Source organism: Stegodyphus dumicola, chromosome 2, assembly GCF_044657685.1.
Source record: "Stegodyphus dumicola isolate Sdum_Otavi_A_Nest chromosome 2, ASM4465768v1".
Classification (NCBI taxonomy): Eukaryota; Metazoa; Arthropoda; class Arachnida; order Araneae; family Eresidae; genus Stegodyphus; species Stegodyphus dumicola.
The window spans coordinates 261,893,669-261,908,911 of NC_140769.1; the positions used below are offsets into that span (position 1 = coordinate 261,893,669).

A 15,243-nucleotide genomic window follows, 5' to 3' on the forward strand; every position below is an offset into this window, starting at 1 on the left:
ATCTTTCCCTTTAAGAAAGGCAATAAATTTGGGGGAGTTTGTTTAGGGACTCGTAAATTTCTCGCCAGTGATATCGTATCTAGTGTTTTGTTATCGATGCTTACAGTTAGTTACCATCGGAAGAAGGAAAATTTGTGTTCTGAAATGTGCGTTAAGTGACAGCGAGTACAATAAGAGTGTTTACTGAGATAAACTGCTCAATCATGTCCTATACATCGTCTTCCCACAGTATCCGCTAATGGGGGGGGGAAGAGTAACCAGCAATTTTAAATTCGTCCTTAGGAGTCAGATTCAGGACTCACTTTACCGCTGATACACATCTGCTTGTTGGCTGTAATTATATCAGCAGAGAGGCGCGGTCAAAGAGAACGTTCTCTCTCACCAAGATTCCCCTCATTTTTTGTTTCCACCCATTCATACCTTATTCTGTTTCTCCCTGGAATTTTCAACAGCTATACTTTAAGTATATTTAATTTTTGTGATGATAAAAGAACTACCCTCCCCCTACGATCAAAGCTTATATTGGGCCGGAGCCCACGGGATATCGGCTCCGGTGCTTCTTAGTTTTAGTAATAAATCATAATTCTAGCCGGAACGCACCGGAATAAGAAGGCTGCGGAACTTCTTTTATGTAACTGAATAACAATTTCAGTAGAAATTTTATCTCGAAAATTTTATTTTAACAATAAAATTATATTAAATTTCAATTTATCTCTTTACATTTTATTTAATTTTAACTATTTAATTACATCAATCTTTAATTATTTCAATAAATAATAATTAATTATCTAATAATTATCAAAAATAATTAATTAATTATCTAATAATTATCAAAAATAATTAATTAATTATATAATAATTAGTGATTAAATAACAATTTATAAATATTAATTAAATAACTTTTAATTAATTTGATAATAATTAACTATTTAATTTTTAAATTACTAATGAGTTGAATAGTCATTTTATTTATTTATTTACTCCTGTTCCTCTTTGCTGTCGGTCTTCCATAGGGCTCCTGTCATTTCTAATCTTAGAAATTAAGCCCTGTATTTAAACTAAATTTAATATTAAAGGAGTTATTTTCCAAGAGTAGCTTCTTAAAAGTAATTATATCTCTCTGAAGGTAATATGAAAGCTTTTCGAAATAAATAATCTAATGATATATATTTCACAAATAAATATGGAATTAGTCTTAATGTTTATATGGTATTTACCATCAAATCGGCTCATTTTGAGGGATTTTGGAAGAATATTTTCTCTTCTGCCCAAATTAAATAGGGATATTTGCATACAGTAATAAAATGATACCTCAGAAACGGTGTCCGTCGATAAAATCGCGGCAAAAACATTGCGGACGAAAACGTCGCGGAGAAAACAACGCAAGGCGAAAACGTCGTGCTACAAAACATCGTGAGAGAAAACATCGCAGTTTTAAAACATCGTGGTATAAAACATCGTCGTCGAAAATAAAGCGGTTAAAAAACTTCGCAGTTTAAAAACATCGTCGCCGAAAATATCGTGATAAAAAATAAAGTATCTATAAATCATCGCATAATGATAACATCGCAGACATGCTTTTTTTTCAGGTTTTAATAATTATAAATGGATATTCCCATAATGATTTGTGAGCAAAAGGTGTAAAGAAGGATAATTTTTACTTTCACATTTTTTTATTAACTAATAAATTTTTGCTGAAAAAGTAAGAAGGAAACTTAAGCATAGAAAATTAAATGCAACTTATAGATTATATTTTTCATGAAAAATTACCAGTAAAAACTTAATAAAAATGATTTATTAATGGCCTTTGTTAATTAACTATGTCGGTTTAAAATTCTATTAAGTGCTATAAGTTGCATTAATTTTCTATGTTTAAGTTTCCTTTTTATTTTCTCATCAAAAATGTATTAATTAATAAAAAAATATGAAAGTAAAAATTATCCTTCTTTCCATCTTGCGCTCACGAATCATTATGGGAATATCCACTTATAATTATTTAAACCTGAAAAAAAGCATGTCTGCGATGTTATCGTCATGCGATGATTTATAGATACTTTATTTTTTATCACGATATTTTCGGTGACGATGTTTTTAAACTGCGAAGTTTTTGAACCGCTTTATTTTCGACGACGATGTTTTTTACAAAGATGTTTTAGAACTGCGATGTTTTCTCTTTGCGATGTTTTCTCCCACGATGTTTTGTAGCACGATGTTCTCGCCTTGCGTTGTTTTCTCCGCGACGTTTTCTTCCGCGATGTTTTCGTCTGTAACCCTCAGAAACAGAAGAAGTTAGCGTTTTTATTTATCAGATATTCTTAAGAATTCTTTATTCAGGTACTAAAGTTTCAACTACTCCTTTGTTTTTCAGCTACTCCTTAAGTTGAAATCTAGAACTAGAATAATTTTCTTTATCCAGCTTACTTATTATTGCAATTATTTATAAGTTGAATAATGACTAAAGGTTCCCTGTCTTCTCTCCTCAGGATTTATTTAGTAACCTTTCTATGCCTACTGCAATTAGACCATCAGAAACTCAGCCCTTATCAGATCTAGAAAGGGAAAACTCTGCTTTGTCTCCTCTTGCTGATTTTGGAATGGAATTATTTGGAGTGAGTTTCGTTTCTTATTATTTAACCGTATTAAGAAATATGTAGCAGTTTCTATGTATGCCAGAAATGATACAGATGTCAATTTCAAAGCAGGAATACAATGAAGAAATATCTATTTACAGTTTTTATCGATTGCCAGATCAAGCGTAGAAACGTTGTCTTCAAACGCGTGCTGCGAAGATAATGTATCACATTAAGCATTCATAGCATTTCTGCGCAGAGTTACTTGGCTTGTAAATACTAACACAATCACAGTTCTTTAGAACGGTGTCCGCCGATAACATCGCGGCAAAAACATCGCGGACGAAAACGTCGCGGAGAAAACAACGCAAGGCGAAAACATCGTGCTACAAAACATCGTGGGAGAAACCATCGCAAAGAGAAAGCATCGCAGTCCTAAAACATCGTGGTACAAAACATCGTCGTCGAAAATAAAGCGGTTCAAAATCTTCGCAGTTTAAAAACATCGTCGTCGAAAATATCGTGGTAAAAAATAAAGTGTCTACAAATCATCGCATGACGATAACATAGCAGACATGCTTTTTCCATACATGCTTTAATAACTGTAAATGAATATTCCCATAAAGATTTGTGAGCGCAAAATGTAAAGAAGGATAATTTTTACTTTCACATTTTTTATTAACTAATAAATTTTTTCTGAAAAAGTAAGAAGGAAACTTAAGCATAGAAAATTAAATGCAACTTATAGATTATACTTTTCACGAAAAATTACCAGTAAAAACTTTATAAAAAATTATTTATTAATGGCCTTTGTTAGTTAACTATGTCGGTTTAAAATTATATTAATTGCTATAAGTTGCATTAATTTGCTATGCTTAAGTTTCCTTCTTACTTTTTCAGAAAAAATTTATTAGTTAATAAAAAAATGTGAAAGTAAAAATTATTCTTCTTTCCATTTTGCGCTCACAAATCATTATGGGAATATCCATTTACAGTTATTAACGCATGTTTGCAAAAAGCATGTATGAAAAAAGCATGTCTGCGATGTTATCGTCAAGCGATGATTTGTAGATACTTTATTTTTTACCACGATATTTTCGACGACGATGTTTTTAAATTGCGAAGTTTTTGAACCGCTTTATTTTCGACGACGATGTTTTGTACCACGATGTTTTAGAACTGCGATGTTTTCTCTTTGCGATGTTTTCTCCCACGATGTTTTGTAGCACGACGTTTTCGCTTTGCGTTGTTTTCTCCGCGACGTTATCGTCCGCGATGTTTTTGCCGCGATGTTTTCGGCTGTAACCCTTTAGAACATATCAAAAATTGAAAAATTACTTAAAAAACATAAAAGGCTTTTGCAAGAGCAAGCTAATGTAAGTGTTAAGTTTGTTTTACAACAAGCTTTCTCCGTTTAATCAAACCAGGAGCTCTCTTACGAATTGTTTCGCTCCTGCGAATTGCTCTCTTACGAATTGTTTCTCCTACGAATTGCTTACGAATTGTACTGCTTTCTTACGAATTGTTTCGTAAGCCAAAATGATGAACAGCAAAGATGTTACCAGTAATTCATATTGATATGTATTTTAATCTTTTTCATATTTAAAAGAAACCTATCAAATCATGCTAAATATTTTATAAAATCTAAAATCTAAATAAAAGAATGAATCCTATGCTTCTGTACATAACCTTGCACATACACGCACACACGAAAAAAAAAAAAAAAAAAAATTCAAAAATAAAGGGACTGTTCTATATCTCCCGTTCCACTGGGCCGATTGTCGAAGTTTAACTTGCGTTTTCTATTGTTTGAAAAAGCACGACTTATGATATACATTAGATTTATATATATCATTATTCTAACTTAGGTATTTTGACACAAAATGGGACTTTTTCTGAAATAGCATCCCTATTTTGTTCCATATTTCGATTCTACGCTCAAACTATGCCTAGATATTAAATTTTGTAATTTTTGGTGAGAAATTTAGAAATTTATCTTGACGGAATTTTTTCAGTTTGCGCCAAGAATATGTACTTTGTGGACATCTTAATTTATAGCAACCTATTTTCCTATCCCTTTTTACTTCCTTGAACGAAGTAAAAAGGAAGTATTGTAATCGCGAAAAGTTTCAGGTATCATATTTCAACGAAAATATTCATTTTGACCGCTATCGAATGCAATTTAATAATGTTTTTGCGTAACATCTGTACGTAAGGACAGAATGAAAGCCTCGTTTCCTCCAAAAAAATTATAAAACTGCTTTAAAATGAATTCTGAAGAGAATGTTTTTGGGTGTCTGTATGTACGTATGTATGTATCTCGCATAACTCAAAAACGAGTAGCCTCAGAACGTTGAAATTTTGTATATAGGAGGACTGCTATAACATGCAGATGTGCACCTTGTATTGTGGTTGCAATCGGAGGCACCAAATACTATTACATGAAGTATCAAATCTGAGAATTTAAAATGCATGTAATCAATGCCTAGATTCTCTCCTGCTAGAACTCCTTACTTTGTAGTAATAAACTATGATTCTCTTGAGAGTATATTTATTTTGCTTTTATATAATAATTTGAAACATATTTTTAAAAAACAGTTTAAACTCTCTCTAACATGAATAAATAGTTTTCTGTTTTAAGTTTTTGTAATAGGAGTATTAAGGTTTATGAAAATGAGTAAAATTATCCAAAGACCCCTTATCAAAGCAAACAATCCTAGTGCTTCAGGTTAATCTTATATCTCACTGGAGGTGTTAAAGCAACTAAAATCAGGGTGATGTTAATAAATTTGCAGAACTCGTTTCGAAGGTTTAAATATAGAACCTTCTTCTTCAGCAGCAGAAGCGCAAAAGAAATGCAGAAGTTCAAAAGAAATGCTGCAGAAGAACCAAAGCTTCATCTACAGTATGAGGTATCTCTCCCACCTTCTTAGCGTGCCTTCGTGGTGTACTGGTTAAAACGCTCGACGCGTATTCTAGAGATCTGTGGTTCGAGACCCGACGAGGGCATTGCTCATGTTTATCTCTCCTGTTTCGAAATAACCTGATGTCTCTACGACAGTAGTGCAAGAGAAGCACTGCAGAAGAATCAAAGCTTCATCTACAGTACTGCACAAGTTCGTTTCGCACGTCTTTAGCTCAAGAAGCAGGCTCTCTTATTTAAACCTTCGAAACTATTTCTGTGAATTTATGAATACTACGTTGAATCTTGTTGCTTTAACTCCTCCAATAATCATTATTCGGCGTGTTACTTAAATAATATTATCCCTATTAACATTTAATTTATTCGTGCTACTTTTGTAGACGGTTGCACGGATTTTTGGCAATTTACGTTGGCGCAATTGTTGGAGCGGTTTTTACAATCGTCAGCCATCTTGAAAAAAGCTGTTTTTACGTATTTCACGCATAATAAAGTATTCGAAACTTTAAAAAAATAAATATCTTTAAAAATAATGGATTAATTTTTTGTTGAAAACGTTATTTTTTAAGATGGCTCGCAAATGTAAATAAATACATTTACTAAGAGAATAAAATGCTAAAGTAACGTTAAATTATTACTTTCATATAATAGAATAAAAACATCGCTATAAAAACATTGAGACAACATTTAATTGGAATAAAATATTACGTAAATTGAATATCGAATTAAAAACATCATACTAACGTTTAAAAGAATTAATATTTTTTAATTACATAAATTTAAATCCTTTAAAATAAGTTGTATAGGATATAATTATTTAACATTAAAACATATGTTGCAATAAATATCTCAGGAATTTTTGAAAACAGTGTATTAATTTTTTAATAAAAATTCAAGTATACAATTATAAAGTAAAAGAAAAATATATACTTGAATTTTTTTAAGTATTTTACCTGTCGTATATTGATAAGTACCAAAAAAAAAAAAAAAAAAAAACGATCTTCATCTGTGATCCACATCTCTCGCACTTCATTGAAGAAGCAATTAGCGAGGTTTTTTCCAAAAATTTAAAATAAATTTGCTCTGACGCTATTAACAATTTATAAGTAAATATTTGATTAGGAAAGCCAGGTTCTCCAAAATAAGGTTTCAAAGGGCAATTTTTTTTATTCCGATACCAATAATTCTTGGTAATTACCAATAACAACATTCATCTTCGAAACGGACATATCCATTCCATTTGAAATCTGAGGAATTCGAAGAGATGAATAATAAAATTTTAAAATGGCGCGGTAATGCACAAATATTCAGTAACCAATCAGGGAGCTGATTACATCACGCATAAAATTAAAATTATTCAAATAATCATTCATAATAAAACCATTTTTCAAAACAAAAAAATGCAAAATTAAATTGTGTTTTAATATTTAACAGCCATACATAATGTTTAAAACATTAGATTAAATTTATAGATAATAAAACCAATTACTTTTAAAATAATGTTACGTCATTCATTACTTCATTCACAGTATAAAATTCCATAAAATATCATAAACAATAAAATTTTTATTTAAAATAAAAATCCAAAATTAAATTCATTTTTATTACTTAGGAGTCATAAATAATATTTAAAACACGGAATTTATGAATAATAAAACGCATTATTTTTTTAAATAAAACGACAACAAAGTATCGGTTACCATAAATAACTTGTCCAGCAATGGTTTACCATAAGTCGTAGTGCTCGCCAAAAAAATTGCCCAAAATCGCCAAAATCCGTGCAACCGTCTACCAAAGTAGCACCAATTTATTTACTTATTGTGTGAAAAATCGTTGTTCTTGTGCTACAAAAATTGTTCGCAAAGTAAAAAGGAGGTACACATTTTTCCTTTGGGAACATATAATGAAATCTTCACTTAATACCTTGTCTCTCAATCGCCCAAAGAAACCTTTCTCCTGTGGAAATGAATAAGAAAAAAAGTCTCTGCTGCTCGATTTAGTTTGAATTGAATTTATTTTTCCCTTTTAATTTTAATGCATGCACATTTAATAATAAATATTGTAATTTATAAGATCTAGCCTGCTTAGGTAGTATACAATTAGACTAAAACAAGCCACCTTGTGAGATTTCAGTATAAATATCACAACACAGGGGAAAAAAGTAAAAGGCTCTTTATTAATACAAATAAAGTTTAACAAATGGCACCAATTTGTGCTTAGAGAAGCCAATAACTTTGGATTTTAAATCAAAAATAATGGATGAAATACAATTAATGAAATTTAAGTATAGCCTATATATAATGCTTCACAGTATAACTAGCGCGCAAGATGGCTGTGGCCGAAGCCGGCGTAAAAAACCCTAATGACAAGAGCAACTCAACGCCGCAGAATACTGATCACTAAAGAATCAAAGTTAGCAACGTGGTCTTCAAGCAAGCAGAACACGCTCTGATTTACAAAAGGTTTTTTAAAATACTTCCTGCCTTCTGCCTAATTTGAATATCGTTTGCGCTGGAAATTTACATTCTGGCAGGGATATAGAAATTAGGGTGGTGATAGGGTAGCACATTTACGTAAAATAACTCGATAGAAACTTAAATGATATTCCATAAATTATAATATAGTTTGTTACTTTTTAAAAGGATATTGACATAATGATTTTAAAAATGTAATTACGGGGAAGAATTTAATTTGTAAAAAAATGAACTTGCTCTGCATATTATTTTTATTACTTTTGCTTCCATTAATGCGTTTCACCCGTAGGTATGTTAATTAGCGAAATAATGTTTTTAAAATCCTTGCACTGAAATTACTTTTCATATGCTTCATATATTCATAATAATTATGCACAGAATATTACATACATATATTATGTATACATATACATATATATATAATATACATACAGAAATATACTTCTTAACACTAGGTTTTATTTTATTTCAGGAGATACATTTGCCAGATTCACCAAAGTGCGAAGATTTTAGTAAGTTCATACCTTTTGCTTTTATGATATTGTATATATTTTCTGTTTTTCATATGCTGCTTTAAAACAAGTTAAAATGAAAAATGTTTGGAATTAAAACCGGTCAAATAGTGAAATTTTTAATTTGGTTTCTCTATCAAAATTCGAGAAAAGACATTTTGCATTTAAAATAATTTCAGCCGAAGCATATATTTACGTTCTCTGAATATCAACAAAAATCATGAATCGATTTGGAAACAAACTTAAGCTAACTATTTAGTTTAACACTTATTCTAATAACATCGGTGTTGCCAGATCACGCGATGTTTCGAAAATATCCTACTTTTGACCTCTGTTACTAAAATTTATGTATATGTGTTTTTGCTAATTTTTTTACAACACCCTCATTTTTTATGCTACCTTAAAAATTTTAATTGAAAAAAATTAATGTATCATAAAATGCACATATTCTGATATAATTAGTCCAAAGGGGCTTTGTCCCTGAAGGATTACTGTTTTCGTTTTGCGATTTTGCGTTGAATCACTACAAATGTCCGTTTCACTTTTCAAACTCAAACTCAATGTTAGAGTCCTGCATTATATTTGAAGAAATTAAATAATGAAAAATCTGCATAAATGTATGTCTATTTCTCGCATTGTGATAAAACAACGGTACATAGAGCCATCGAATTTTGAATGACGTAATCCTGTTACGAATATGGTCATGTGCAAGACCAAATTTGAAATTTGTTTATGATCGATTTCATATTTTGTAAAACTTTAACGAATTTTTGAGTAACAAACTCAACGATTTAAAAGCGAGCAATGGCAACACTCTGCGGTGGGGGGGGGGACATTTTATCTCCAGCGGGTGCGGAATTGTGTATCGGATATTCTAAAGATAGGCTCATTTAAAAATTATTTTGCGACATTGCTACTGAACTGAATTTTACGGTTTAAGTGCAAAGAACATGATATTTAATAAATAAAGTTTAACACAAAACGTTAAAAAAACTCCCCTTTGGACGCAATTTAAATCTGAAAACTTTCAGATTTTTTTCAGTAATTTTTTGTAGTTATTAAAATTAATTTATAATAAAATGTAATAAGTTATTTAGATTTAAATAAAAGTAAATAACTGGCACTCCTTCAATCGTAACTCACTAGCGCATGCGCAGTTTGTTTCCAGCACTAGTTGTGTACGCATTTCCTGTGTTTTCATTGATTGCTTTGTTTCAAATTTTGGTGCTGTAAGAGTAACATTCCAAAGTCAGATTGCGATGCTGCCCTAATTAAAGCATGAATTATGAGTAACATGAAAAACATTTAGCTCTTTTTTTCAAAATAATTGGCTTGAAATACACATATTTGAGACCAGATTACAAAGAATAAAGGTATATAAGGCAAAAGCTGTAATGAAAGAACATACGTAAGGTAAGAAGTGTAAATATAAAAAAATTAAAATAACCTAAAAAGGATTAGTTCAGTAATGGTAACGATCGTAGCGCCAGAAAGCACCTAACAATCAAAATGAACAATGTAATTGAAAAATAATAACTTAAATTAACTAAGAACTATTCAAAAAAAATGGAAATTTAAACATGGAAAGTTATCATAATAGTTTTAAGATGATGTCAAAATTATACAAAACGAGGAAACATCGAATTACAGTCCGCAACATTCGGGACCCACGGAGACTGCGGCAGTGTCGGAGATCACGTGGGCTCAGGAATGTATGATGTCACAAGTTTCTTTTTGCAACATTTCTGTTATTCTCTTGCTGTTTTACCCCCAAACATTTCTGCAATAATGTCTAACATATTAATTTAGACTTCTAAAAATTCTATCAGGAATTTAAGATGCAAAATAAATATTCCACGCGGTAACTAGAATATGATAAAAGTTAATCTCTAAAGTGTATCATTATTACAACTCAGTTCATAATTACTACTTCCATTCTTTAGTACCTTAGAGCCCACCAGCTGCCGAGCGGTAAAAGTCGTTGAACACTGGTAGTTCGGTACGAGGTTCGAATCCCGCGAACGGGCTGGCTGCATGGGTGTTTTCGTAGTTTTCCCCATGTATAACGTGTATACGAGCCAGTTTCCCTTAGAAAGTCCTCCACGAAAGCATTCCTCCCCTTAGGCAGATAGCCCTCGAGGCTTTGCCGTTATTAAATAACCTAACCTAACATATCTTTAATAACTTATTATTTTATTTGGTAGGGTGAAATTTCTAAAGCTATTTGAGTGAAGCGGTGGGAAATATAACTTAAATGAGAGCTGGTTAAGAGAAATAAAACGTCCATGATTTCCTAATTTGCATGATTATTTAAGGCAGCTTTTTGCCTTAAATAATCCTTATCAGAATGATCCTCTTGTTAGAAATAAACTAAATAATAAATTTTACGGAAGTGTACACTTTAACCAATTACCAGTTACCAGTTTCATTTTCATGCCATACTGTGACCAAAAATAAGCATATTTTGTAATCAAATTGATTACATGAATTCAAATCCGCAGACAAAACTGTTTTCAGAATTACATTTACTAATTTAAGATAATTTTTACTTACGGCGGAAACAAAGCATTTTTACTTAAAGTTGGCTTTTTCCTGATGAAAGTGCAAACCTGGAAAAAGCACTTTACAGGAGATATATGTTAGGGAAAACAAGTACACTGCGCAGAGGAAAAAAAAAAAAAAAAAAGGTGGGGGGGGGAGGAGGCAGTTCTATATCTCCCCTTATACTGGGCGGATTGACGAGATTCAACTTGCATTTATCATGTCTAGAAAGCCCGACTTAGGATATGTATTAGTTTTATATATAGCATTGTTCTAATGTAGGTATTTTGACACAAAATCGGATTTTTTCTGAAATTACATTCCATTTTTTTCCATATTTTAATTCTACAATTCAAATTATGCCAAACTGTCAAGCTCTGTAACAATCGTACGAGTAGTTTTTAAAATATTAGCTCTGAAAATTTTAGCTCCTCCATGTTAGTTGAGATTGGTATATATTTATTAATACCTCTTTTTTATTGAACTTATATCATTTTCTCTTTCACATTTCGAAATTTAGGTTCATTCCAAATAAAATTCGCTCATTTTTACGATTTATTTTTAAAATTTGTGTTTTTAAATGATTTTTATAAATATTTCGAAAAACAATTTGAATTATAATGTATAAAATTTTTACCATAATCTTATTTCCGAAGATATACGTTTATTTATATATTGGCGCGTTTTGAAATTTGGCGTATTTGTTGAAAGCGATAATTACATTAAATGTGGTTTACGCACTTTTGTGGTAAATTTTTTTCAAAGTACGAACGATGTGACTTTTTTCTGGTTCATGTACATTGTAAAAAAATAGGCCTCGATATGAATATTTTTCCTTTCCTTCACAATGGAAGGAAAAGGAAATTGGGTTGCCATATATTAAGAAGTTCGCCAAGTGAATTATTCTTGGCACAAACTGAAAAAAATCGCCAAGATAAAGTTTTGGATTTCTCAGTAAATTTCGCACCAAATTTTACAAAATTTAATACTTAGGAACAATTTGAGTCGTACAATCGAAATGTGGAAAACAATTTGTATGTTATTTCTGAAAAGTCAGATTTTGTGTCAAAATACCCATGCTAAAACAATGCTATGTATAGGTCTAATATATATCCTAAGTCACCATTTCGAGATTTTTCGAGGGGCTTTCGAACAATTGTATACGGAATTGACAAGCGATAAGGGTGTGGGGAGAGAAAGGCTTGAGGAAGTAAATAATCCTGCAAAGAGGGGACTTTGTATTCAATGCAGCTGTGCACAAGAATGCTCTTCTAGAATTCCGAGAAAGGGGGATATTATTTGCAGTAAGAATATACTTCCGACATAAATGAATGCTTAGAATTAGGAGTTAAATGTTTCCTCTTTCTGCAGTCATTTGAAGTGAACATCGAATATAGAGAAGGAACAAGGAAGGTAAAGGAAGCCGAGCGAGCCATGCCAGTATAGCCAGTCTAGAAATAGTGTCTGAGTGGATATTAAAAGCATGGAAGGAAATTAAACCTGATATAAATCAAAAGTCATTCAAAATGTAGTCTATCTAACAACCTAGTTGGAATGGAAGATGGTTATTTATGTATGGATGAGAATAACATTGATGATAAAGATGAAACAGAATTCGATGATGTGCCTGAAGTTATAATGGAAGACGAATAATACAAAACTTTTCATGTTATAAGATAAGGAATTTTTTTAAGTTCCTAAGGAATGCCATTTCTTTTAAACAAACTCGTGTCGGAAATATAACTATTGTATGCTCATCTTCTCCTTATTTTTAAATCTATCAAATTTATATCATATAACGCATACCCGTAAATTTATATTTTGTATTAAAACTGTACGTTATACGCAGGAGTATACGGTACTTACGTATTATCGCAATCGCCTTAGCAGAAATCACTAGAGTCTTAGAATGTTCCAAATTCTGGCAACCACGTGCATAACATTTCCTCAGTTTCATCAACTAATGTCGCCATTTTGAAAGTTTTTGTTTTTGCGTTTCAGCAGTTTCTATAGAAAACGTTTGCTTATTTTAAGTCTTAAACTCGATTTTTAAATTTGTGCTTGTGGGATTAGGCTATAATATGTGGGAAAAGAAAAAATGAAGTTTCTATAGGAAAGCAGTACTTTGCAAGAAAATCGCTAAAAGAACAACACTTCGAGTCTCTTCTCGCGATTCAAGCGATCAGCAGGGAATTTCGACTAAAACAAAAGAAAAAAAGAACCTTCTTATAAATAAGTAGTTTGATTATTTTTTTCTCTTGTGAATTAAGTCCTAGTTTAAACGTAAAATATGTATGCATATAATAAATAATTTTTATAACCATAAGTGATTATTCTTTCTTTTTTCTCGTAAAATTCGCCGAACTTGACGCAGATTGTTGCGAAAATTCGTAAGCAAGCATCTTAAGAGATGTAAAATAAGCGATTTTAATTTTAGTAATTCGTTTTGGAGGTACTTTTCCGTTTCACTCGTTAATCACTTGAAATAGTAATTACTTTAATGTCAATGAAAAATAATTTTTTTAACAATGTACAATCTTTCTTGACTTTTTTATTTAAAAAAATGTATGCAATCAAACTTTAATATAATATTTAAAGAAATGTGTTTTTCAGAAGATTTACTTGAAATCATGGAGCGGGAAAATTGTGATGGTACATAAAAGTTAACTCATAACACATGAAGATTCGAAAAGTTGCCAAGTAAAAGATTCATTTTATAAAAAGCAAGATGTGCGCATGAAAGATTAGCCTGCTAGAAGACCATGTACTCTGAAGTTCAAACTAATGAAAAATACCTCAGCAAAAAAAGAGATTTAGAATTTAAAATTTTGCGTTATATGAAAATGTTAGTAAAACATTGATGTGTGCATTTTCTTGCCAAATTTTGTTTCAAGTTTGTAGGGTCATATTGAAGAAGTCATATGTCTTGATTTTTATAAGATTCGATAAATTTACTGAAATTGTCACTTTCCTGTTATACACAAAGTAACTTTTAAAATGTGAATAATTTTATATAATTAAATTAAATAATCACAGAAAAGCTTACATTTCATATAAACAGATTTTGTACTGATTTTTCTCAGAAATTGGTGCCCACCAGCGGCCGAGCGGTAAAGTCGCTGAACACTGGTAGTTCGGTTCGAATCCCACGAACGGGCTGGCTGCATGTGCGTTTTCGTAGTTTTCCCCATGTATAACGTGTATACGAGCCAGTTTCCCTTAGAAAGTCCTCCACGAAGGCATCCTTTCCCTTAGGCAGATAGCCCTCGAGGCTTTGCCATAATCACACACACCAAATGCGTTTCTTAGAAATTGGTAATTTGCTGATTATGTTATGTAACAATGTGTCATTAATTTTAAGTTTTTATTACGTTTTATGACTTGCTCATGTATCTTAGAATAGTTTAATTTTGTTCAGTTTTTACTGTATAACCTTATAATTAAAATTGCAAATGCGAGTGATCAACTTATAACAGAACATTGTAAATTATAACAGAGGTTTGTAAACTATAATTGTAAATTATAACAAAGCATTGTAAATTATAACAGAACATTGTAAATTATAACACAGCATTGTAAATTATAATTTTAAATTATAACAGAGCATTTTAAATTATAACAGAGCATTGTAAATTATGACAGAGCATTGTAAATTATAATTGTAAATTATAATAGAGTATTGGAAATTATGACTATAATGTTTTAAAGTTACTATGTTAAATTTGATTGATTTTATTTTATGCATATGCTTTGTAATTTCAAACGGTTTTCTTGTACGTTGTTTACCTAATTAAATGAAATATTTGAATGAACTTGTTTCATACAGAGTTTATTTATTTTAAATCAAAATTTAAATGTCATATAAATATTTTGCGATTACAATACTTCCTTTACTTCGTACAACGAAGTAAAAATGAGAAAAATGTTGCAATTTCAAAATGTAATGCAAGTGACATAATTTGTTCACAATAAAAATTTCTGTAAAAAGAAAATTTTAGGAGTCTTTTCTTCTTTAATTCATATTTCTGTAATTAATTTCCATTTACTTATGAAGCCGCGTTCAAAACATTTGTACATTCAGATTCTAGAAAATGCTAGAAATAGTTTTTATTATCTATTCAGATTACATGAACACGGGCAATGTTTTAAATATATAAATTTGCTAGAGTGATAAATGTACTGTTACAAATTGAAGATTCCAGTACTATCACAAAATAAAGACTAAA

The 15,243-nt window shown here is 30.8% G+C and overlaps 1 protein-coding gene across 3 annotated transcripts in view; it reads left to right on the plus strand.

Moving 5' to 3' along the window:
- LOC118196525 (uncharacterized) overlaps positions 1 to 15,009 on the plus strand; it is a 61,697-nt gene extending 46,688 nt beyond the window's left edge. For 2 of the 3 annotated variants that reach the window (XM_035367988.2, XM_035367987.2), the window contains exons 11-13: positions 2,484 to 2,609; positions 8,437 to 8,476; positions 13,631 to 15,009. In XM_035367988.2, coding sequence (XP_035223879.2) covers positions 2,484 to 2,609; positions 8,437 to 8,476; positions 13,631 to 13,677 — 213 coding nt within the window. In that variant the 3' untranslated portion in view covers positions 13,678 to 15,009. The remainder of the gene's footprint in view (positions 1 to 2,483; positions 2,610 to 8,436; positions 8,477 to 13,630) is intronic. The other variant, XM_035367989.2, reaches the window with a different exon arrangement.
- The last annotated feature ends 234 nt before the right edge of the window (positions 15,010 to 15,243 follow it).